Source organism: Capra hircus, chromosome 10, assembly GCF_001704415.2.
Source record: "Capra hircus breed San Clemente chromosome 10, ASM170441v1, whole genome shotgun sequence".
Taxonomy (NCBI): domain Eukaryota; kingdom Metazoa; phylum Chordata; class Mammalia; order Artiodactyla; family Bovidae; genus Capra; species Capra hircus.
Window position 1 is genome coordinate 14,740,333 of NC_030817.1, and position 23,201 is coordinate 14,763,533.

A 23,201-nucleotide genomic window follows, 5' to 3' on the forward strand; every position below is an offset into this window, starting at 1 on the left:
ATCAGGGCTGAACCCAGAGCTCACAGCTGGACTGGTGGCTGAAGTCAGGCGGGGAGCCCCAGCCCGCTCCAGAGGAACAAGGTGGGGGAAGGTTGGCGGGGGGCGGGGCGGGGGGGAGCAAGTCCACAAAGCTGAGCGGGGTGACCAGAGCGCCGCCCCCAGGAGGGAAGGGAGGGTTGGCGGGGCTCTGGGAAGGGCGGGGTGGGGGGGGATGCCCAGCTGCCGTCCCCGCCGCCTCCTGGCCCCCACTCGCCGGCGCTCAAGTGGGAGGACGGCAGCTGCCCGCTCCCTCCTCCCGACACCCCCGCTACCTGCCCGGTCCCCCAGCGAAGCGTGAGGAGGCTGAGAGCCCGTGGGGCCGAGCCCGCAACTTTGCAGCCTCGGGGAAGGCGAGAACCAGCGTCCGGGGCTCCTCTTGCCGGCGGCCAGAGCTCGGTGAGTTCCTCTCCCCACCCGCTCTGCGGCGGCGCGGGGGGCGGCTTCCCGGGCGCCCGGGAGGCGGTGGCCGCCCAGACCGCGGCCGCCCGCGCTGTCTGTCTCGCCGGGGCCCCGGCTGTGCCTCCCTTCTCGGCGGGCGAGGCCGGCGCCAGTGCTGAACGGACAGCGGCGGCCCCCGCGGTCCCTTCTCCCGCTGGCGGCTGGGGCTGCGGCCGCCGGCCGCGCGCCCCTCGCAGCCCCCAGCCCGTCCTTCTTCCCGGCGCCGCGGCGCATCTGGAAGCTGCTCCCGCGGCCCCCCTGGCGACCGGCGTGGGGAAGACACTTGGTTCTCGCTGGAGCCCGGGTTGCCGGCTCTCTGGGGGTGGGCAGAGCCGCCGCCGCCGCAGCCCCCCCGGAGCGTCTGGCGGAGGGGCGGTGAGGGGCCCCCAGCGACCACCCTCAGTGGTCTCAGCCCTGCGCCGAGACCCCCGCCGCTGACAGAGGCCCGCGGTCCCTACGGCGGCCGCCAGTCTCTTGGGGGCTCCGGCACCTGGAAAGGGGACTCCAAGGTGATCAGTCACCCGATTGGCACCGGACAGCCTGGACCGAGGCCTCGTGGCATTCGCCCATCCTGGGTGCAACAACCCTTCCTAGAACTTTTCTCGAGTCTTGGGCTCGCCTACTCCTGAGCCCCTGGAAAAGTTCTCGCGGGCGCCCAGAATCCTATTTTTCAGTGGCTTCCGAAGCTGGGCAGGAACCGGGACTGCGAGGGGCGAGGGGGAATAAATGTGTTGGTGCGGGGCTGCAATTCGCGGCGGGGGTAGGTCCGCTGAAAGGCTGGCCAAGCAGCCACTTCTGTGCCGGGGGAGAGATTGTTGGCATCGAAAGGGTTTCGGCGGCGCCATCGGGGTTGTTTGGGTTTCTCGCACCAGGAGGGCGGGAGGCAGGCGCAAAGTGGGTAGCGGTGGGAGGGGGCGGGGGAGGGGGCGTAGGGGGATTTTAATTTCGTTGCCTCTTTGCCAAGAAATAGCTAGGGCAGTCAGCAGTCGGAGAGATGGACTGAGCAAAACCAGCTGACCCTGGTATTCCGGTGTGCGCCACCCACCCCCCCCCACCCCCCCCCCACCCCCCCGCCATCCTAAATGTGTGTGTGAATGTATTGATTGTTGTCATTGATTTTTCTAAGAAGCCAGGAGGCAGCGGCTGCTATGTGTACACTCAGAGACACATAAACACAGATACACAGGTGCACACACAGATTACACACATAGAACCACACACAAGGAACAGCCCCCCACACCCCATGCAAACATCAGGGGACCCACAGGCACACATACCCCCAACGCTCTCTGGGGTATGGGTAAGGTTGCTGAGTACTGCCCAAGATGGGCGGTGGGGCAGAGAAAGGGGAGGTGAAACAGGACTGGCAGTAGGTCATTTCCATCTGCCCCCACCCCAGATCTTCTGCTTTGTCCTCCTAGGGGTCGGAGGAAGAAATCCCAAACCCAGGCACATTTCCACTGCCACAGAGGAGCAGAGTCCTAGCTCCCCTCCCCCGCTCCACCTCCTTGACCTAGCCTTCCTCGTGCCTGACCCCCAGGGGGGCTCCAGGGTGCTGAGGTTGCTCAAAAATGGAGGAGGCAGACACCAGGAGGTAGGGCTTGGCCCCCAGAGGCCATGGTGATCTCAGGGTGTCACGCCTGCTGGGTCACACTTAGGGAGAAGAGGAGGGGCGATCTGAGGGATTTTCGTGGAGCAGAACAGACAGAACTGGGGAGCACCCTAGGGCACCCTCGGGACACTGCGGTAAGTCTCCCTCTCATCCTGGATCCTTAGGAATGTGATTGAGGATGCTGGCCCTGAGGCTGCTCAACGTGGTGGCCCCCGCCTACTTCCTGTGCATCGCCCTGGTGACCTTGGTGCTGCAGCTCTTCCTGTTTCTGCCCCGCATGCGTGAGGACCCCACAGCCGCCCGCCTCTTCTCGCCCGCCCTGCTCCATGGGGCGCTTTTCCTGTTCCTCTCCACCAACGCCCTGGGCAACTACGTCCTGGTCATCCAGAACTCCCCGGACGACCTGGATGCCTGCCAGGGGGCTGAGGCCAGGAGGGCCCTGTGCCCCCCGCCCAGCACCCACTTCTGCCGCGTGTGCGCCAGAGTCACCCTGAGGCACGACCACCACTGTTTCTTCACCGGCAACTGCATCGGGAGCAGGAACATGCGAAACTTCGTCCTGTTCTGCCTCTACACCTCGCTGGCCTGCCTCTACTCCATGGTGGCCGGCGTGGCCTACATCTCCGCGGTCCTGTCCATCTCCTTCGCCCACCCCCTGGCCTTCCTCACGCTCCTTCCCACCTCCATCAGCCAGTTCTTCTCCGGTGAGTGGGCCTTGGCAGGCAGGTTGGGCCCTACACAGAGACCTCCCACCTCAACCCTACAGTTGCCAGGTTTAGCAAATAATATACAGGATGACCAGGTACACTGTAATTTCAGATAAAACAATGCTTAACTTTTCAGTACAAGTATTACCTGAATATTGCAGGGGACATATTCATATTAGTTTTTTTGTTTGTTTTGTTTTGTTATCTATTTGAAATTCAAACTAACTGGGCATCTATGTCACCTGGCAACCTCCCTCTCCACCCCCATCCTCGTTCATTATCTCATTGGGTGCCACTGCCCATGTGCTCATTGAACTGTGGCCATCCAGGCAATACACCTTCTCTGTAGCAGGCAGGGTTGAGTGCTGGCAGTCCCTCCATGCAGCCTGTGAGGTAGCCCCACGCTATGACCTTCCTCTGCCTGGACCCCAGTCCGGCTCACTCATTCCTCCAAGGACTTTGCCCTCTAAAGATCTCGCCAACCAACCACAGGGAGGTTAACCAGGGTGCCAGGCCAGTCTTGCCCTTCTACCCATTATATTTGACCCCATCAGGTTGTTCTCTGGTCTACAGATGGCTCAGAGCAAAGAGCACCCTGGTTGGAGTTGTAGCCATATTTAATGACCATTTTCACACAAGCATCACAGGACTGGCGGGGCATCTGACCCTCCAGGAGGCTCTTACACCTGCAGGAGCCAGGTGTGTGGGGGCCCTCACACTGGGGTCAGCTAGGCACCCTGATGAGGGCTGTACCTTGTAAAGCGTACCCCAAGGAGACTGGGGTATCAAGGCCCAAAGGGACCTGGTCCCTGGTGGCAGTTCTTACCTCCTTACCTGGCCTTGAAATCTGCCCTGACCTCATTTCCTTCACTTCGCCCACCCTGGCCCTGACTGTCTTGGTTCTTACAATCAGTAGCATATATATATATATATGGACAGGTAGCCATGTGTGTATGACGTTGTTATTTCCATTTCTCATGAAGAAACAGACTCAGATGGGATTAAATTGTTGTCCAGTATCTTTTTGTTTCCGGATGACAGCCTCTGGCCTGCCTCCCAGGTCTGTATAGACAACACACAACAGCTCAGGACAAATAGCTTGTGTCCTCCCCCACTGACCTTTCAGGGACAAAGAAAGACAGAATACAGCTACTTCCACTGAGAACCCCAAATGGTTGTGGTATGTCTGGGCTGGATGCTCATAAGAAATTCTGCTCTGCTCTGGGGAAGCATCATTTTGGACTTTCGTTGGGGCTGTGGCCCAGTCCTTAGAAGACAGAGAGCTTGGTGCCATTTGGCAGCGGGAACACAGAGGCCCAGGAAGGACCCAGCTATGAGGGCTGTCTTGAGGGCTGGTGGTTGATCTGGGCCCAGAACTCAGAGCTCTCGGGGCCTTCTGGACCCGGGCGGGTGCCAGCATGGGAGGCTGCCGGAGACTGAAATAACCAGGCTGGGGGAGGGCAGGTGGGCGGGTTAGGGGGTGGAGTGTGAGCACAGGCAGGTGGAGGAAGGAGGAGAGCCAGAGAGCCTGATAACACTTCCTTTTCCAAGTAGTTTTATTCACATAAAAATGGATGCTTGCTAAGGGAGGATTTTGAAATGGTTTGATTTGAGATAAGCCTGGGCTTGAGGACTGTCCATATGTGCTAGGTTTGGGAGACAGGAAAGTAAGGGAGAGGGACCTCTTGCTTTAATCTGATGGGGAAACAGAGCCAGTCAGTCCCTTTCTTGGGGCCCAGATCCTGGTTCCAGCAGAAAAATAAGCCCCACTATCCTTTACCTCCTCGCCAGACCCCCTAGTAAAGGAGGCCTTGATTTCTAATCTCCAACTGTCTCATCTCACTTTCCTCCTTTGCCAGGCTTTCATCTTTCCCCTTGGAGAAGGGAATGGCAACCCACTCCAGTACTCTTGCCTGGAGAATCCTATGGACAGAGGAGCCTGGCGGGCTATAGTCCACGGGGTTGCAAAGAAGTCAGACATGACTGAGCAACTAACACACACACACACACATCTTTCCCCTTGCCAGCCTTTCTCTCCCCTGCCCTGACACACACCTCCCCTATTCAGCTTCTCCCTTCCTGTCCCTTCTCCCTCACTTCTTAACCCAGGTGGTTGAGGCTCCCCCCGACTTCTCACCTGCTCAGGCAGCTAGGTGGACAGGAGGGTGTTAAAAGGAACAAAGGTGCCCAGGCTGACCTGTCCTCAACTGGGGCCGCCCCTAAAGTGGATCTGCCACCAGAGCATGGGATGGCTGCAAATATGGGCCCTGGGGGCTAAAACTGGGATGGGTCTTCAGATGGGTACTGCCCACACGCCCTCAGTTGGTGCCAGAGAAGAAGGACTGGCCAGTGAAATTTTTAGAAGTTGTTCTTTCTTTTGGCTTTATGGGCCACTGCAGGTTGTGTCACCTCTCTGAGTCTCATTCTTCTCGTCTGAGAAATGGAGGTGATGCCATCTGACCTGTGTTCATAGCACTTGGAAGACTATGCCAGTGTGGTAGGTGCCAAAAAAATCCAGTGGACAAATAAAAAGGTTAATGTTTGTTGGGCAAACTGTAGGTGCTACTCACCATGCAGATCTCATTTCAGCCAATCCTCAGGATAAGTCTGTGAGATAAGTATTATTATATAATTTTTAAAGACTCAGCAACGAAAGGCTTAACAAGGATAAGTTGCTTTGAAACACAGAGTATCAAACCCAAGATTTCGACTCAGGGCTGCTAGCATCCAGAGCCCATATTCTCCCCACCATACTGCTTTCCTGGGGCTGCCCCTCTGAAGTTGCTTCTTGATGATTGAGCCACTTTGGGAGGGAGGGAGCTTCTTATCCCTGGATGGATGTTAAAGATCTGGGTGATGCTCTGTCAAAGGTGCTTGGTGGGAAGCCAGGCTGGAGAGACTGGATGGTGTGACTGTTTCAACCCATTAGGAAAATTCTGTGATTTTCTAAAAGGAGCAGAACTATTATTAAATAGTTCAGAGGAGCTGAGGCAACCAGGCTAGGTATCTTCAAACACTTTGAGAGAAAACAGATCCCCAGAATAGCCTTTTATAGCTGCTGCAAGGGGCCAAGGAAAGGCCACAAGGTCTTTTCTATATGCCTTAATTTGTGCCAGAAAAAAAGCCTATGGAAAACAGCTTCCATCATCCCAGGCCTGTCCCTGAGGCTGCATTGCAAGGCATGCTTGTGCTTGACAGCTCTGATGTTCGTACATCCCAGCTTGCAGGCCCTCTTTGCCTGTCAGCATCCTGCACCCCAGAGGGCACCATGGTCCCAGGGTCCTTCATCCTACACGTGGCTGCCTGAGCTAACCTGACAAGGAAGAAGTGGGTCAGAGGCATGGCACAGCCTAAGGTGAGCCCTGTCCCTCTGCTGTTCCCTGCCCCCAGTGCAAGCCAGCTGGACTGAGCTTTCCATCCCTCGGGCAGTGGGACTTATCTGTCCCCAAGTTTGCTAAGAGAAACGTGCTATCAAAGCTCCTAGGGCTGAGGGCAAGACAGGGATCCTAATGAACAAACCTGAGTCATATCCACATCCTCCTGGTTGCTGAGTCCAGCATTGCTCAGACTGGAAAAGTTTTAAAAGCCCAGCCCTCAGGAGTCTGGAAATGGAAGCTTGGGGAGATGAGAAGAGGTCCTTGGGGGCCAGGGGAAACTGGAGAAGGGAGGTATATGGTTAAGATTTGCAGGGATGAGTAGGTTGTAAGGTGAGGTCTCTGGCAGGCACTTGCATCTCACTGGGAGGAACGGTGGTGAGCTTGCCCTGCAGGAGAGAGGGGCTGAGGAGGGCTTTTGATTTCTCTGCTAGGCCCACTGCCTTGGTGGCTGGGCAGGTGGAGGCTGCCAAAGTTGTAGATCAACCAGGTCTCCAAGCCCTGGAAAGGAGAAGGAGAAAGCTTGATGGTTTTAGGAGTTAAACTTGAGCCTCTTTTGGAGGTAGTCTTATCTGTGAAGGATGCTCAGCAGGGAGGTCTGGGCTGAGTGTGAACCAGAATGCTGGCCACTGGGCACACAGTGTCCCTGAATGATGCAACCCTGTGGAATTATTGCTATTCTACCCGTTTTACATTATGAGCAAACTGCAACTCAGAGAGGTTAAGAAACTTGTGCAAGGCCACAGGGCTGGGAGAGTCAAACTTAGCAAGGACTGACCACTCCAGCTTGGAAGAGAATGGGCAATCGCTTACTCAGTGGATGTTTGAGCCAGTCATGCAGAGTGCGGATTTAGAGGGGTTTAAGGGAGGTCCGGCTCAAGGCAGGGGGCTAGACTGATGGCCTTGGGGGCCTCTTCCAGCCTTAGCAAGCTCTGATAGGACAGCTCTGGCCGAAAGTTCCAGTGGCCATACTGTCCTCTTTTTAACATTGATAATTGAATTATCCTCTGTGCTGCCTTGAAGCTCGTGACTTCTTGATGACGAGGCCCTGTTCTCCATCATGCTGTCACTTTCCTGAGTCCTCCCAGCCAGTGCTCACAGCTCTGAAGGCAGCAGGCTCTCCAGTTGCTCAGACACCATCTCCCTCTCCAGGGTCCTCAGCTCACCCCTCTCTCCTCCTGAGAAAACTCCCTTCTCCCTGTTTCTAGCCCCCAAAGAGAAGGCAGAGAGAGATGGGAACCACTGACCCTGAGCAAAGGATAGCATCTAGGCACTGCCTATAGGAGTTTCCTTTCCTTCTCCCCCACGTCCCCAGCGCTCCTCTCTCGCCTCCTTTCTCGCTTCAGCATTAATAAAAAGTTAGGACAACTAGTCCTATCCCTCGCCACAGCGCTGAGACTCCTACAAAATGTAGTTTCAGTCTCATTCATCTCCCTCTCTCCGGAGCGGAAAGCGCCTGCCTGGATCGCGGTCTCGTACGTGGCCTGAGTGTAAAGCGAGTCTGGTGTTTCCCCCGCCCTCTGCAGGAGCTGTCCTCGGTTCTGAAATTTGTTTTCCCCCGCCCTCTGCAGGAGCTGTCCTCGGTTCTGAAATGTTCGTCATCCTCATGCTTTATCTCTGGTTTGCCATTGGCCTGGCCTGCGCTGGTTTCTGCTGCCATCAGCTGCTGTTGATCCTACGGGGGCAGACCCGCCACCAGGTGCGGAAGGGGGTGGCGGTGAGGGCCCGGCCTTGGCGCAAGAACTTACAGGAGGTCTTCGGGAAGAGGTGGCTGTTGGGCCTGCTGGTCCCCATGTTCAATGTTGGAAGCGAGAGCTGCAAGCAGCGGGACAAGTAGCAGGCACTCCCATCACTCCTCTGTGTGTGTCTGTCTGTCTCGACTCCTTGTGAACATGAGACCACAGCACCCCGTCTCCACCCATGACCCACTACAACTTTGGACTGGTAAGGTCCTAGCATCCACCCCTGGTCTATAACACCAGAGAACTGTGTTGGTTCTCAAGGGGGAAAGATGGCCACCCAGGCATTGCTAGGCTCCCCCATGAGCCAGCCTGGTGGCTGATAACTGTTCAGAGGCCTCCGTTTTTGTTTCCTTCCCTTGGGTGCCTGCTTTCCGTCTCTGCCTGGTCCATACACTCTCTACCAAGTCTCCCACCATCACTGCTATCTGCTAGAGCTTTTCCTTTCAACCCTAGACTAGGAGTGGGGAGCGGACTCTTACTGCTGGTATGATGCTCCCTAAGGGCCTGAAATCTGGCAAAAATGTTTAAAAAGACCATAGGTGAGAGGCAGCCAAGTCAGCTCTGCCAACTGCTAGTGAGGTTGGGAAAGGAGGGTCGTGTGTCTTCATCTCTGTGGAACTGTGGACAGTGGAAGGAAAAAAGAACTCAGTAGCTTGCTGCCCAGCCCCCAAGTTGCAAGGCCTTTTCTCTGGGAGATAGAAGCCAACAGCCTGAGAGTTTCCAGCTGCTGTCTCCTGTCCTCCCTACCCCAGCTGGGCCCCCCACCCAGTCCAGGACCTGGCTGGATGCTTCTTTTCCCTGGCACTCTTCCAGCCTTTGCCATCGGTCTCCAACCTCCAGGTCTTCCATAGATGATGGGAAGACAAGGGATAAGGGAGAAAGGAAGGGAGATACTGATAAATGAGAGAGGTGTGTGACTGTACAACTACATAGAAGAGGGTATGTATGCGTGTCTGTGTGTGGGGGGTGGTGGTGATGAATGTTATGAAAATAGAGGCAGAATAGGAGGGGAGGGGGTTGTTCAGAGATTGGGCACTGGAATATTTTAGGACTGAGAATGAGGGGGGCAAATGGGCTTATTTCTAAAGGACATTCTAGCAGCTAAAGCTGCTCAGTGTTTGAATGGTTGCCTGGGGAGATCATGAGTGCCCCACAACTGGAGGTATTCCAGAAGGGACTGAGCAGTCATCTGATAGGTGTGCTGTGGAAGGAATTTCTGCACAGGGTCAGGGAAAGGAAGCTCCTTTCCACTCCACAATTTGTGTCCTCTTCCTGAGTACAAAAGGAGCCTTGCCAGGTCCAGAGGCAAGACCTGCTGCAGAGACGCCTGGGAGTTATTTGCTTTCATAGAGGATGGGGCAGGTAGGGAGGGGTCTGAAAATCATGGTGCAAACTTTCAGGACCACTGGGTATTAATGCTAGTTGAGGTGTCGGCATTTGCGAACAGGGGCATGGAGCCATTTCAGGAGCAGGTCGGGGCAGCGGCAGGGAAAGCAAAGCTGGAAGGGGTTGCGCAACTCTGAGGAGGGAGACAGGGAGAGTGGAGGCTCAGGAAGGGGGGAGCAGGATATAGGGGTGCAGATAGGAGGCCAGCCCTGACTGACTCTGAAGGAAGGCGCTGCTGTGTGTTCTGGGGCCCAGATGACCAGACCCCTGGGTTATATGAGGGAGTGGAGACAACACAAATGACCCCTCCTGACTGGGTCCCAAGGCCATTCTGCCATCCAGGCTGCTGAAGCCCACACTCTGCAGTGTCGAGCTGGTGGTCACAGCGACCCCAACCATGGCTGCACAACACCTCACAATACCTTGAGCTCTTGAGCAGAGCTTGGGAAGGTCCTGCCTTCATGTCTCCGAGAACTGATGTAGTAACAGTGCCTCCCGCTCGTACTTCTCCCTCTTATATTCATGCATTCATTCATGCCTCCTACTGTATTTATTGAGCACCAACTATGTGCCAAGTCTCTACCAGGCACTGGTACACAACACTGAACAAGATGGTGAGATCCCTGCCCCCGGGAGCATCCAGTTGCTGTCCCCCTGCACTGACTCCCACCCCCTGAAAAATGGTTACTCTGCCGTCTTGCTGGTCAGCAGGACAGGTCATTTGGAGGGGAAGGATGTGGCAGAGGGGGTGAAATGGGGCTCCCAGGCCTCCAGGATGGAGGGATTATTGAGGCGGGGAGCATGCTCACCCTCAGTTCTGACCACACTGAAGCAGTGGAAGTGGAAGAGGAGCAGGGAGACCCCAATACTCAGGCTTGGAAGGCAGCCCTGCCACACTCCAACTCCTGGAGGCTCAGCTCTTGTGAAGGAGCAGAAGACAGATGATGCAGGGAGTCATCTCCTGGCTGATTGGCCAGAGGGAGTGGCGGTGGGGAGGTTGCCAGGTGTGGGGCTTGAGTAATATTTGTACACATGGCTGAGTATCATCAGTAAAGAACATCAATAAAATATGTGGTTTTAAATTGGATTTGACGTGGTTGCTTTGGCACCGTCATTGGTATCAGGGCTGGCCAGACTGGAAGGCACAGACACAGTCATACTAACTGCTAAAATACTGAAGGTAAGAATTAACAATGCTTCTGTCCCAGTAGGTAAATGACCACTGTCCATAATCCACCTCTGCTGTCCCAGCTGCTCCTGCTCCTCCCCTGGGGTCCTGGGCTCCCCTCACAAGTCAGCAATAAAAGGGCAATGCCTGGCAGCTGCGTGGGACCCCCAGGACCCTGCTCCTGCCCTTCAGCCAGTGTCCATTGTGAGGGGTCAAGGATGTGCTGCATGGCTGGTAAAAGTGTGGGCATCACCCCTGGCTGGAGACAGGTCTGCATGCTAGGATCTGCAGACCCACAGGCACCAGGGATGGAACGGCTGACCCTGCCTCCTCCTCCCTCTCCTTCCCATGTCAGAGGACAGCTGGGGAGTCCACCCGGTCTTCCATCTCATCCAGAACTCAGCAGCACTGAGAATCAGCCGGGGAGCCCTGCCCTCTCGGCTCCTGCAGTATCAGGACACTTTGAGCTGCCCAGCCCTGGGAGAGCTGGGAGGGCACTGAGGCCTGGGGGAGGGCCTGGTCCCTGAGCAGGTGAGTGGACATAACCTCTGATGGTATCCAAAGACCTGCAAGCCTGGACTGATGGCGGACACAACTGGCTGTTGGAGAACCTTCAGCCGAGGCCAGTGTTGTATACGGTCTGCACTCCCTGAACGCTCACCACCAGGCAACCAGCAAGGCAGCCCCTAGATATGCTGGGGCAGGTGGGGAGGGGGCGCATGGAGCTGCAGTCAGCCCTCAGCACTTTCTAGAGCAGGAGCCATCTGTACTTCACCGGGCAGAGACATCTGCCTTGTTCACCATCTTGCCCTGGATGCTAGCGGCAGCTCAGCACATAGCAGATGATCAATAAACATGGCCCGAATGTTTGCACAGGTCAGTGCTTATTCGCACGTTTCATATGTCTTCTTCCCCTAATGTGCCCAGAACTGGATTCTGCACACAGTGGGGCTGGAAGACAGATGAGACAGCTGTTCTCCAAGGGTTCACACCCTGGGAGAGATTCCTGGGAGTGCTCAGAGGAAGGAGAGAGAATACCTAGATGTAGGGGACTTCCAGGTAGGGTAGGGTAAGGTAGGGGAGGGGAGATGAGGTCTCAGCAGGTGGAGGGACCCGGGGAGGGCTGCCTGGGTGGAGGGAACAGGCCTGGAGCCTTGGAGTGAGCGTGGAACGGTAAGCACAGGGGACACTACAGACGGAGTCAAGGCTAAGAGACGGGACCTGAGCAGAGAGGCCTTGAATGCCAAGCTAAGAAATCTAGAATGACTTTGACAGGTCATAGGGAATACTTGGAGAAGGCAATGGCACCCCACTCCAGTACTCTTGCCTGGAAAATCCCATGGATGGAGGAGCCTGGTGGGCTGCAGTCCATGGGGTCCCTAAGAGTCAGACACGACTGAGTGACTTCACTTTCACTTTTCACTTTCATGCATTGGAGAAGGAAATGGCAACCCACTCCAGTGCTCTTGCCTGGAGAACCCCAGGGACAGGGGAGCCTGGTGGGCTGCCATCTATGGGGTCGCACAGAGTCGGACACGACTGAAGCGACTTAGCAGCAGCAGCAGCAGCAGCAGGGAATACTTTGGCCACCTGATGCAAAGAACTGAGTCCTTGGAAAAGACCCTGATGCTGGGAAAGATTGAAGGTGGGGGAAGGGGATGACAGAGGATGAGATGGTTGGATGGCATCACCAACTCGATGGACATGAGTTTGAGCAAGTTCTGGGAGTTGGTGATGGACAGGGAGGCCTGGCATGCTGCAGTCCATAGGGTCGCAGAGTTGGACACAATTGAGCGACTGAACTGAATTGACTGAGGGAACCATTGAAGGTTTGAGCAAGGGGATTACCTGATTAGATCTAGAATTCAGAAATGGAGCCTTGGCAGGTAGACTGAAAGTGGGAGGGACCTGATAAGAGGCATTTGCTACATTCTGAGTGTGATGTAACCAGGGTCCGGGTGGTTAGCGGCTGTGGGCTGGTAAGGAGGGGGGATGCCAAAGCCACTTCACAGACAGGGAGCATGACCAGAGAGCTACCGGGGAAAGATCCGAAGTGATCCTGAAGGTAGAAGTGGGGTGACCAGGGTGCCCTCTAAGGGCAGGCCAGCAAGGCCAGCAGGAGCCCTGGAGATGGGAGAACGTGACCCTCGGTGGGGTCCTGGGTGGGGTTCAGGGCCCCCTGAAGCACTTGGATGCTGTCATTGGCCCATCATTGGCTGGCAGTTGATGGTGTCACTAATAACCACCCTGCAACCCTGAGTGGGGGAAGAGGGTCAGAGTTAACTTTAACACACAACTCTGACTCCCAAAACTGGGGGTTGGAAACCATCTGCCCATGGCAATAGAGGTCACAGGTCCTCTGGCCTCCATACTCAGAATCAGATGGAGCGATACACTGGGCTCCTCAGTGTTCAAGAACCAAAGGAGCATTGAGAAAACAATGTACTTGAGGAGACCTAAACTACACTGCCCTCCACTGTAATGAGGAGCCAGTCCTAGGTCCTGGCAGGCATCTTTCAGCCAGTCTCCTCCCCTAAGAACACAGCTGTCCCTGTCATTCCATGCATTTGGTCCCCCAAGTTTCCTGGCTCCTTTCTGTACCCTGCATCTTCCGACTGGCCTCACTGCTACCCCTGCTTCTGGGCATGCTCTCAGAGATGCTTGAGAGGCAGCCCTTCCTGCTGGGGAGAAAGGAGGGCTAGGCAGGGAGCAAGGATGCTTGGCTCCCATCTTATCCCAGGTGATTTAGAGGTGAGGCAGAACCCTGGTCCTGCTTACCAGCCAAGGTGAGCCTGTTGGTGTGGTGGGGTGGGGAGGGGTGGCTCAGCTGTTCTTGGTGTTGGTCTCTGCCTCTGCCTTCTTCCTCTCTCTCTGGATGGTACGGGCCCAGCTCCTCCACTCATTCCTTAAACTTTCATTGATGCCAACTCGATGCCAGGCAAAATGCCAAGAACCAGGCAGGTGAAGATGACTGAGACCCAGTGCTTAATCTAGGGGAGTTCATTGGCAAGACAACCAATCACAGATGGTTGTGGTTCTGAGGTATGAGAGCATAGACGGGAGGGAGAGGGACGAGGTGCTAGGGAAGCCTGGGGGAGAGCACTCACTGGGCCATGGGTAAGCTGGAAGACTCCCCAGAGGAGGTGACACCTGGGTCACACAGGATGAATAGGAGTTGGTTGGGCAGAAAAGCAAGGATGTGGGTGGAAGTGGGGATGGGAAGGACTATCCAGAAGGAGGGATGCCAGGTGATTTCTGGGAATTTCAAGTCTCCGTGTACGAGGGATGGTATCATGAGTAGGCAACGTGAGACTGATGTCTAGATCAGCAGGGTCCTCCGGGTTGGAGTCTAAAGGCAGGGGGTCGTGGTCATTGCCGAGTTTCAGCCTGAAGCCGCTGGAGAGCTCAACTGGGACCTCTTTCTGGCCCCAAAAAGGGGCCCCTGGGAGCTCCCCCATCCCTCTTTCCTTCCCAGCCAGACTCAGCAAGTGGGGTTGGAGGGAAACTGTTTCTGTCAAGATAGCCTCTGGGAGTAGAGGAGAATCGAAAAGCTGAAAACCCTGAAACGCAGGGAAGACTGCATGTGGCACCATCTCCTGTCTTGACCGGTGAGGCCCACATGCCCTCTGTGGCGTGCTGCCCCCTGGTGGACAGCCCCACAACCACAGGCCTCTTCCATCTGTCTAGGCCTCTCCCAGTCCCACCACATGCCACGAGGTTTGCAGTCCAGCACTGGAGGGATCTTCCTCAACACTTGGCAGCTCTAACTGACTGCCTCCTGCGTGGGTTTGTCTCCCAACTCTACTGTAAGCCGTAGAAGGTGGGAGTGGAGATGATGGACTGCCCTGGATTCCCCCACGCCTCGTGAGTGTGGCCCACCGACGCTGCTGTTGCAGTAATTCTACTGTGAGTGATAATGACCAGCTCTTCCTGAGCGTTCTTTACCTGGCAGACCCTTATCATATACACATATGCACTGTTTATTCCTCACAGTAACCCCTCGAGGTGTGCTTTAGTATTACCTCTGTTTTCCAGATAAAGAAACAGAGGCACAGAGAGGTTATATCATTTGCCCAAAGCCTTGTGGCAGAGCTGGGATTTGAACCCAGGTGCCTGCTCCTGAGTTTATCCTGCTAACCCAGACACTAGTTGGTCTTTCCACATGGACTGTTGTAGATATCCAATAAATTTCCTGCTGAAAAGTAACCATGAGTCGAGTTTTTGTTCATCAATTCATTGACTGATGGATGCATCCAACCCATTTATTCAGCACTAGGTGTCACTTCCTGGTGGCTGAGAAGGTAAAGAATCTGCCTTCCATTCAGGAGACCCAGGTTCGATTCCTGGGTCGGGAAGATCCCCTGGAGAAGGGAATGGTAACCCACTCCAGTATTCTTGCCTAGAAAATTCCATGGATAGAGGAGCCTGGTGGGCCATAGTCCACAGCGTCCAACAAAGAGTCAGACATGACTGAAGCGACTGAGCATGCACTCACTATGCGATAGGCCTTGGTGGGGACAGAAAGAGGCCCAAGGCTCAGCCTCTGACTTCAGAGAGCAGTCAGCTGCCTAAGGTGGCCGTGCAGATGGAAACAGGCTGACTTCAGAGCCAGTGAGGTGAATCTGGTTCCTCCCAGAATGATGATAACGACAGACTGCCCTGGATGAAGCAGCTTCTTCCGGAGGCTGATTGTGGAGGCCTGAGGACAGTGCAGGCTGGGGACCCTCCTCCAGGGCTCAGGGACGATGCCCAGCCAGCCGGAAAGGCCTGAGCTGTCTCTGGGCTGCTGCCCTCCCAGGCATTGTTGTGGCGCCTGCAGGAGGGGACGAAACGCTGCCAGGAGGCTGAGCTCAGCATCTCTCACACCCACCCCCAAGGACCAGAACAGGGGAGGCACCAGAGACCCTGAGATGGCCTGGGTTCCAAGGAGAAAGCAGAGCATGCGTCAAAGCTCACTCTCAACATACGGGAAGAGAGAAGCCTCCGCAGGGCCCAGAGGACAGTGGAAGCGAGATAACGTGGTAATGTCCTCCGAGTGGAAGGCAGCGATAGCCCAACGCTCAGCAGACGGAGCCGGGCACTGACCTGGAACCCTGAGCTGACAGAGCTGAGAGCCAGGGCTGGAAGCTTCCAGAAGGGAGGCAGTCCTGTGTGCAGGCTCCTTCCCAGAGTCCCTGTACCCAGATGCCCCTTTCTGGTCCACTCGTGATGCCTGAAATCCCTACCACCAATATCTCCTTAAAAAAAAAAACACTCCCCCCATCACCGCCAAACTCCTCCTTTCAAATTCTGGGATTGGCTTGAGCTGCTTTCCTTTCCTGCCTGATAATGAGCTGAGAGTTGGGCCAGACAAGGCCTGAATGGGGGATTTTATCTCTGTTTTTTTTGGCTGTCCTGTATCTTAGATGCAGCAGTTGGGATCCAGTTCCCCAACCAGGGATTGAATCTGGGCTCCCTGCATTGGGAGCAGAGTCTTAGCTGCTGGCACCAGGGAAATCCCTGAATGGGGGTTTTAGATAGAGAGGAAAGGCGAGTGGTGTTCAAGACATGGTGCTCTGAGGGGAAGGGGGACCCTGCATAAGCAGAAGTCAGGGTGGGGGGCTCACATATCCCCTATCTGGTAAGTGGCATCTTGGAAAGATTACCACACTGAGTCCAGAGTACCCAGGATTCTGATGCTGAGTCCCTGTGTGACCCTGGGCAAGTAACTGTTGTGATTGGACTTTGGACTCTTTTTTTTAATGGTTAAATATGCAGTGTTTAAAACTGCAACCTAGATAGCATATTGAAAAGCAGAGAAATCACTTTGCCAACAGAGGTCTGTCTAATCAAAGCTATGGTCTTTCTAGCAGTCATGTATGGATGTGAGAGTTGGACTATAAAGAAAGCTGAACGCTGAAGAATTATGCTTTTGAACTGTGGTGTTGGAGAAGACTCCTGAGAGTCCCTTGGACTGCAAGGAGATCCAACCAGTCCATCTTAAAGGAAATCAGTCCTAAACACTCATTGGAAGGACTGACGCTGAAGCTGAAACTCCAATACTTTGGCCACCTCATGCGAAGGGTTGACTCATTTGAAAAGACCCTGATGCTGGGAAAGACTGAGGGCGGGAGGAGAAGGGGACGACAGAGGATGAGATGGTTGGATGGCATCACCGACTCAATGGAGTTTGAGTAAATTCTGGGAGTTGGTGATGGACAGGGAGGCCTGGTGTGCAGCAGTCCATGGGGTGACAAAAAGTCGGACATGACTGAGAAACTGAACTGAATGCAATGTTTATTACTGTAATTCACAGTGTTTCAGATATACAGCAAAGTGACTCAGTTGTATGTATATTGAGTTGCGTGCATATATATTCTTTTTCAGATTCTTTCCCATTATAGGTTTTACAAAATACTGATCCCTGTGCTATACAGTAGGCCGTTGTTTATTTTACATGTGGCAGTACTTATCTGTTCATCCCAAATTCTTAATTTATCCCTCTTCCTTTCCACTTCAGTAATGATTCGTTTGTTTTCTATGTCTGTGAGTCTATTTCTGTTTTATAAATAAGCTGATTTGTACCACTTTTTAAATCCACATGTAAGTGATATCATATGACATCTCTTTCTCTTTGACTTATTTCACTTAGTATGGTCGTCTCTGTTGCATCCGTGTTGCTGTAAATGGCACCATTTCATTCTTTCTGATGGTTGAGCACTGCTCCATGTGATATATATCACATCCTCTTTATTCATTCACCTGTCAATGTGCATTTAGATTGTTTCCATGTCTTGGCTATTGTAAAACCTGTATGTTTTTTAATTCGAGTTTTTGCCTTTTCCACGTATGTGCTTAGGAGTGGAATTGCTGGATTTTGGCGTAACTCTATAGTTTTTAAAGGGACTGCCCTCCCGTTTTCCATAGCTGCTGCACCAATTTCCATTCCCACCAACAGGGTTGGAGGGCTCCCCTTTCTCCACACCCTCTCTGGACTTAGGCTTATCAAGAACAGGACATTCACAGCCCTCAATGGGACACTTGGTCTGAATGACCTCCCCAAAGGGGCGACGCAGAGGGCAGCGGGAGGCTTCTGAATTGTGACCCCAAGAGGCTAAGCCTCAGGAGAGCTGACTTCTAGTCCGGATTATGTCCTAGATTCACTGAGTACCCTTCCACCAGACACTGGGCTCAGTCTGGCAAACTTCTGCCTAGCGTGATGTGCAGTGGACAGTGGGGGAGAAGGCAGGAAGAATGCTTAGGCGAAAAAAGCAGTGAAGAGTAAGCATGACTTCAGAACTGGAAAGAACGGGGAGGTGAAACGACATATGAATTAGATTTTGATAGATTCCAAGCCAGCAGCGGCAGGAAAAGGGCTGTTGCTGCTTTTAATCAGGCTGGTAAGGGCTGCTCCCCAGGTCCCCAGGTGGAAAGGGCCCTGGGAAACCCGAGGAGGGAGCCGACCAGGGGTCCAGTAGAGCCAGCAGCGAGGTCCCTCCACTTGGGCGCGCCTGGCAGCGGGGGCCAGGGCTCCCTGGCAACGTGCTGGGTAATTAACGGAGAGAGGGGCAGGGGAGGCGAACGACTGCTAGCCGGAGAAAGGATTTAATTAGTAACGCTTTCAGGAGAGAAAATTAAATTACAGGAAACGGTGGTGTACTCCGAGGGAACACAAAACCCCTAAACCGATTCCTCAGACTCCTGCGCGGGCCAGGGTCGCAATTCCACAGCCCGGGCCCACCCCGTGGGTGCAGGACCGCGCGGGGCTGGGTGTACCCTGGCTGGGCTGCGCTTCCGCGTCGCGCTTGGGCATCCCTGGGGCCCGTCAGGGCTCGCTGCCATGACTCGGCTCGGCGAGAAGGGGGCGCCCGCGCCCCGCAGGCCAAGGTGGCGCGCCTGAGAGGACCTGGGGGGCGATCCAAGCCTGGAGGGGCCGCCCTGGGGTGTCTTCTCCTCCCCGGAGCCGCAAAGAGCTTCAAGGGGCAAAGGGGCGGGATCGAGGCCCAGACTCACGCTGCCAATAGTGGTCTGACTCATCTACTCGTCTGAAAAGTGGGGAGAACCAGCCTGATCTGGAGAAATCGGGCCAGAGAGTGAGAGGACAGGGCGGCCTAGTCCACACGTTGGCCCTTCCCCCGTGCATCACCTCCTGGGTGTTTTTGGCGTCCAAGACCTGTCGACATCGCTCTCCTCCCTGCCGCCTCTGCAACCGCCCCACTGCACCTCCCGCCATAACCTTGCAGTATTTTTTCTTTTTTTCTTGTAACAATAGCAAACATCCTTGAGCTCAGACTAGATCCAGGCCTTCTGGTGAGCACTCCGCCTAGGGAAAAAAAATCACTGAATCACGACCACAGCCCAGACCAGCAGAAGAGGACACTGGAGTTCAGAGAGGCCAGGGGCGTCACCCAGGAACACAGAGCCGTCAAGTGATGATGTTGAAGTCATACCCCATTGGCCTCTGAGCACTTGATCTGCAGGGGAGCATCGTTTTTGATCCCCAGTCCCTGATAACAGAGCTTCTCTCCTACTGGGCACTCAATAAGGATTTGTTGAACAAATGGTGGGTTATTTCCTTGTTTGTTGGAGGGGGTGTAACAGCAGAGAGGCTGTGAGGCTGAACTGAGATGGCGTGTGTAAACACCTGGCACTGTACTTGGACCACTGGGAGCATCTCATAGAAGCTGCTACCAGTGCCTCTCCAACTTGACAGTGTGCGGGAATCACCTGAGAACCTGCTACAAATGCAGATCTGCAAGCAGATGGGCCTACAATTCTGCACTTCTAACAAGCTCCTGGAGATGGCCACGCCCCCGATCACGCAGCACGGTGCAGGCCTAATCCCTTGCCTTGGCCCCAAGCCCAAGCCCACAAGGGGGAGCCACGGCAGTAATTCCCAGTTAAGTCTGCACGTCCTGGGCTGCTGCTGCCCACCAGGCTCCCCCGTCCCTGGGATTCTCCAGGCAAGAACACTGGAGTGGGTTGCCATTTAAAGAGCCTTAATTACTGGCAGGGGTGGGAAGGGAGGTCCTACCTCCCAGAGAATCTGACAGAATTGGTCTGGGGTCTGGCATGGCCATCAGGATTTTAAGGCCTTTCACTATGGCTCAGACTGTAAAGAACCTGCCTGCAGTGCAGAAGACCCAGGTTCGATCTGAGTCGGGAAGATCCCCTGGAGCAGGGAATAGCTACTCACTCCAATATTCTTGCCTGGAGAATTTCATAGACAGAGGAGCCCAGTGGGCTACAACCCATGAGGTCACAAAGAGTCGGATACGACTGAGCGACTGACACTTTCACTATGCAGCCCAGGCTAGACCTGCTGCCCTGGGCGGGGGGGGGGGGGGGGGGGGCGGGGCAGTAATGTGAGCAAGGGGGTCTGAAGTTTGCCCAGTACACGTGTGGAGGACCGAATGCGTGGAGGCTGCGGGCTGAGTCACCAGTCAGGAAGCTGGGCCAGGTGAGATTACAACGATCTTGGCTAGGGTGGGGCCTGCAAGCAATACCAATTCCTCAATAGCTCCCCACCCCTTGGCGTACTGCCCTAAAGAGGGGTGAGGCTGAGGACTGGCTGGCAGAGCGTGCTTGCCAAGTACTCTTGCGAGGTGTGTGCTAAGGAGGGGAATCTGTTTTCAGGGCAGCAGAGTGTGGGAGGCCGGCAGGGAGCTGGCTTGATGGGCTGCTCACAGCCTGTTTGGTTCTATGTGACAGGCTGTGACCCTGGACACAGGCCAGTCCAGCTGGCGCCATCCTCACCCCTTGAACTGCCTGCTTCACCTGCAGTAACAACTGTACGATTAGTTTCTTGAGCCCCCCCTCAACCCCCACCAACTCTACACCTTATGGCACAGTAGCCTTTTGTTATGGCACAGTAATCTAACAAACTTGGAAGGCCCAGGGGGTTGTGTAACTTGCCAGGATCACGCAGAAACCCAGGTCCAGGTCTGAAGTCGTATTTCCCTCTCACCACAATGCCTCTGCCCAGGCTCTGTGCACGCGTGCAGCTTCTCAGTCATGTCCGACTCTGTAACCCCATGAACTGCAGCACACCAGGCTCCTCTGTCCATGGAATTATCCCAGCCAGAATACTGGAATGGGGTGCCATTTCCTCTTCCATGGGAACTTCCCGACCCAGGGATCAAACCCTCTTCTCCTTCATCCAGATTCCTTACCACTGAGCTACCTGGGAAGCCCCTGTCTCTTTCCTTTGGCTAAAATGCTGGTCCCAGGCGTGAGAAGAAGGGAATGACAGAGGATGAGATGGTTGGATGGCATCACCGACTCGATGGATGTGAGTTTGAGCAACCTCCGGGAGTTGGTGATGGACAGGGAGGCCTGGCGTGCTCCAGTCCAAGGGGTCGCAAAGAGTCGGATGCGACTGAACGATTGAACTGAACTTCCTTGCAGCTTAGCCAAACTCCACCCAACGCCAAGGCTGAGCTCAAACCTCAGCTGGCCTTGCATTCCTTTTGAGGCCTTGGAGAGCTCCTGCAACTCTGGTCTGTAGCTGACCTGGGCACGTCACACCACCTCGCCCTGCTGCTGTGAGCCACGTCTCCTGGCTCAGCTGTGAGGGCTCCAAGGTCAGGGGCCACATGTGTCTTTCCGTGGGCCGGGGGCCCTGGGCCTCAGGAAGCGTTTGGTGCTGCCAGGGCGGGGCCTGGGGTGAGGCAAGGAAGGTGCCTACGGTGCAAAATTTAAGGAGGTGTTCAGGGTTGGGGTCGTGTGAATGCTTCTGCTGGCACCAGCTGGGGGGAAGCTGAGGAAAGCGGATGCAGGTACTGTTGTGAGTGAGCCTGAAAGTCTGAAGGTGCCACCAAACAGGATAATCCGCTTTCTAGAACTCTCTCCTAGTGTGCTGAGTATTGGGAGTGAAACTTATCAACCCATATACTGTGCCTCTATCAACAGTTCTGTTCTCAACTAGCAGTTTAACATGGACTCTTGCCCTAATCAAAGGATGCTAAAGCCGAAGATTATCAACACATTGATCTTTGAAGCAGAAGTAGAAGTGAGTGGGCCCTATCACCTTGCCCAGGCTCACACGCCCAGCTCTGGCTGTGTAAGATCTGGTGAGACACAAACCATCAGAGGAGTGACTGACTGAGGGTCTCTTCTACCCCCCCACTCCAACAGAAGCAGAGAGAATGTCTGTTTCATTCACCATTTCATACCCCACAGCCAGGTCAGCACCTGGGACGTAAACGCATTGACAGCTTAATGTGTTTGTTACTCTGAAGTAACAATAATGATGTCCTGGTCAGGTATGTGTCAGGAAACCAAAGCTTTCAGATTTTTAAAGGTCCCCAAAGTGGGACCTAGGGCTTCCCAGCTGGCTCTGTGGTAAAAAAAAAAAAAAAAAAAAATCCACCTGTCAACGCAGGAGATGCAGGTTTGATCCCTGGGTCAGGAAGATCCCCTGAAGAAGGATATGGCAACCCACTCCAGTACTCTTGCCTGGAGAATCCCATGGACAGCGGAACCCGGCAGGCTACAGTCCATGGGGTCGCAAGAGTCGGATACGACTTGGCGACTCAACTACAAGTGGGACCTCCCGTGAGGCTGGCCCGTGCTGTCGGCGGCCTGCTCACCTGAGTCTGTGGGTCCCGGAGCACTTTCCGTGTTAGTTGCTCAGTCATGTCCAACTCTTTGTGACCCCATGACTGTAGCCTACCAGGCTTCTCCATCCATGGGATTCTCCAGGCAAGACTGGAGTGGATTGCCATGCCCTTCTCCAAGAGCACTTTCTTCCCTTGACTAAAAAAAAATCAGTGCGAGAGACATTCACACCCGGGTATAAGCTCTCCCACATTTCTCAATGCCCTGCCGTGAATGGGGCGGGAGGCCAGTCCTGCCACTGCCAATAGGCAGCACAGGGGCTTCAGAGTGTGACTGAGCCTGGAAAACGCCTCAAGAACACAGCAGCACAAACTTCCAAATACATCCGCACTAGACAGACAAGCATCGGCTTGAGGCTTTACAAAACGTCTTTGAAGTTACCCTGGCCCACCTGGCCTCACTGACATCAGTGACCATCAGTGAAAGCACCACGTCTGACCCAGGCCTGGGGCTGCCTTGTCCGCTGTGGGTATCCTGGGCTGTTGGCTTGGGTGGTCCACTGCCCTTCCTCTGTGTGTCTTGCTTAAGTGAACCCTCAGTTGCGTCTGCCGAGTAGCCCAGTGACAGGCGGGAAGCCCCAAAGCCTTGCTGGAGAACAGAGGAGTCAGAATGACTCACGCTCTGTGGGGACCACCTGACCTCCAGAACCAGGCTTCCCTGCGTCTGCCCAGCAGGACACAGGGCCTACCGAAGGTGCAGTGTATCTGTGGGTGTCTTTTGGTGTCTTCTCTTCCCTGACTCTGGGGTGACATGAATTTGTTACCAGGGCTGAGCAGAGATGGCAATTTCAGCTCAGCTCTCCAGAGGGGTATTAGGGTTTTCCTATCAGCGGGCAGGAACACTTCTGGGCTTTCTGGCCAGGATTCAGGAGCTGCCATGCTCTCTGCCCTGGACGAAGGATGGGCTCTAGGCCAAGCGCTCCCATCTGCCCAGCCAGCAGCCCAAGGCTTGTGGGTGCCTCCGGAGAACAGAGGCCCTGGCCCACCTCTGTTACACAAACATTTACCAGAACTAGTGAGCAGTTTTCCAGGGCCCGTGCAATGCCTGAGATGAAGCGAGGTTTTAGGAAAAGTAAAGGCAGCTATTTTTACTCTCCTGCTCGCCAGCCACTCCGACGGCCTCGTCCCAAACGCTCAC

General features: G+C 54.8%; 1 protein-coding gene across 2 annotated transcripts; it reads left to right on the top strand.

Annotated features, from left to right (window-relative positions):
* Positions 216-14,593, top strand: ZDHHC22 (zinc finger DHHC-type containing 22). Of its 2 annotated transcripts, XM_018053925.1 has the most exons (4): positions 216-435; positions 2,254-2,793; positions 7,742-7,869; positions 14,154-14,593. In XM_018053925.1, exons 2-4 carry the CDS (start codon positions 2,268-2,270, stop codon positions 14,235-14,237), a joined length of 738 nt encoding a protein of 245 aa, XP_017909414.1. In that variant the 5' UTR covers positions 216-435; positions 2,254-2,267; the 3' UTR covers positions 14,238-14,593. The 2 variants fall into 2 exon arrangements, with proteins under 2 accessions (XP_017909414.1, XP_017909413.1); XM_018053924.1 differs by lacking the exon at positions 14,154-14,593 and having other exon boundaries at positions 7,742-10,385.

Excerpts from the sequence above, each read along its gene's own strand:
- ZDHHC22 (XM_018053924.1), top strand. The coding sequence starts at position 2,268 with ATGCTGGCCCTGAGGCTGCTCAACGTGGTGGCCCCCGCCTACTTCCTG. Across the intron at positions 2,794-7,741 it reads CATCAGCCAGTTCTTCTCCG|GAGCTGTCCTCGGTTCTGAA; the intron begins GTGAGTGGGCCT and ends CGCCCTCTGCAG.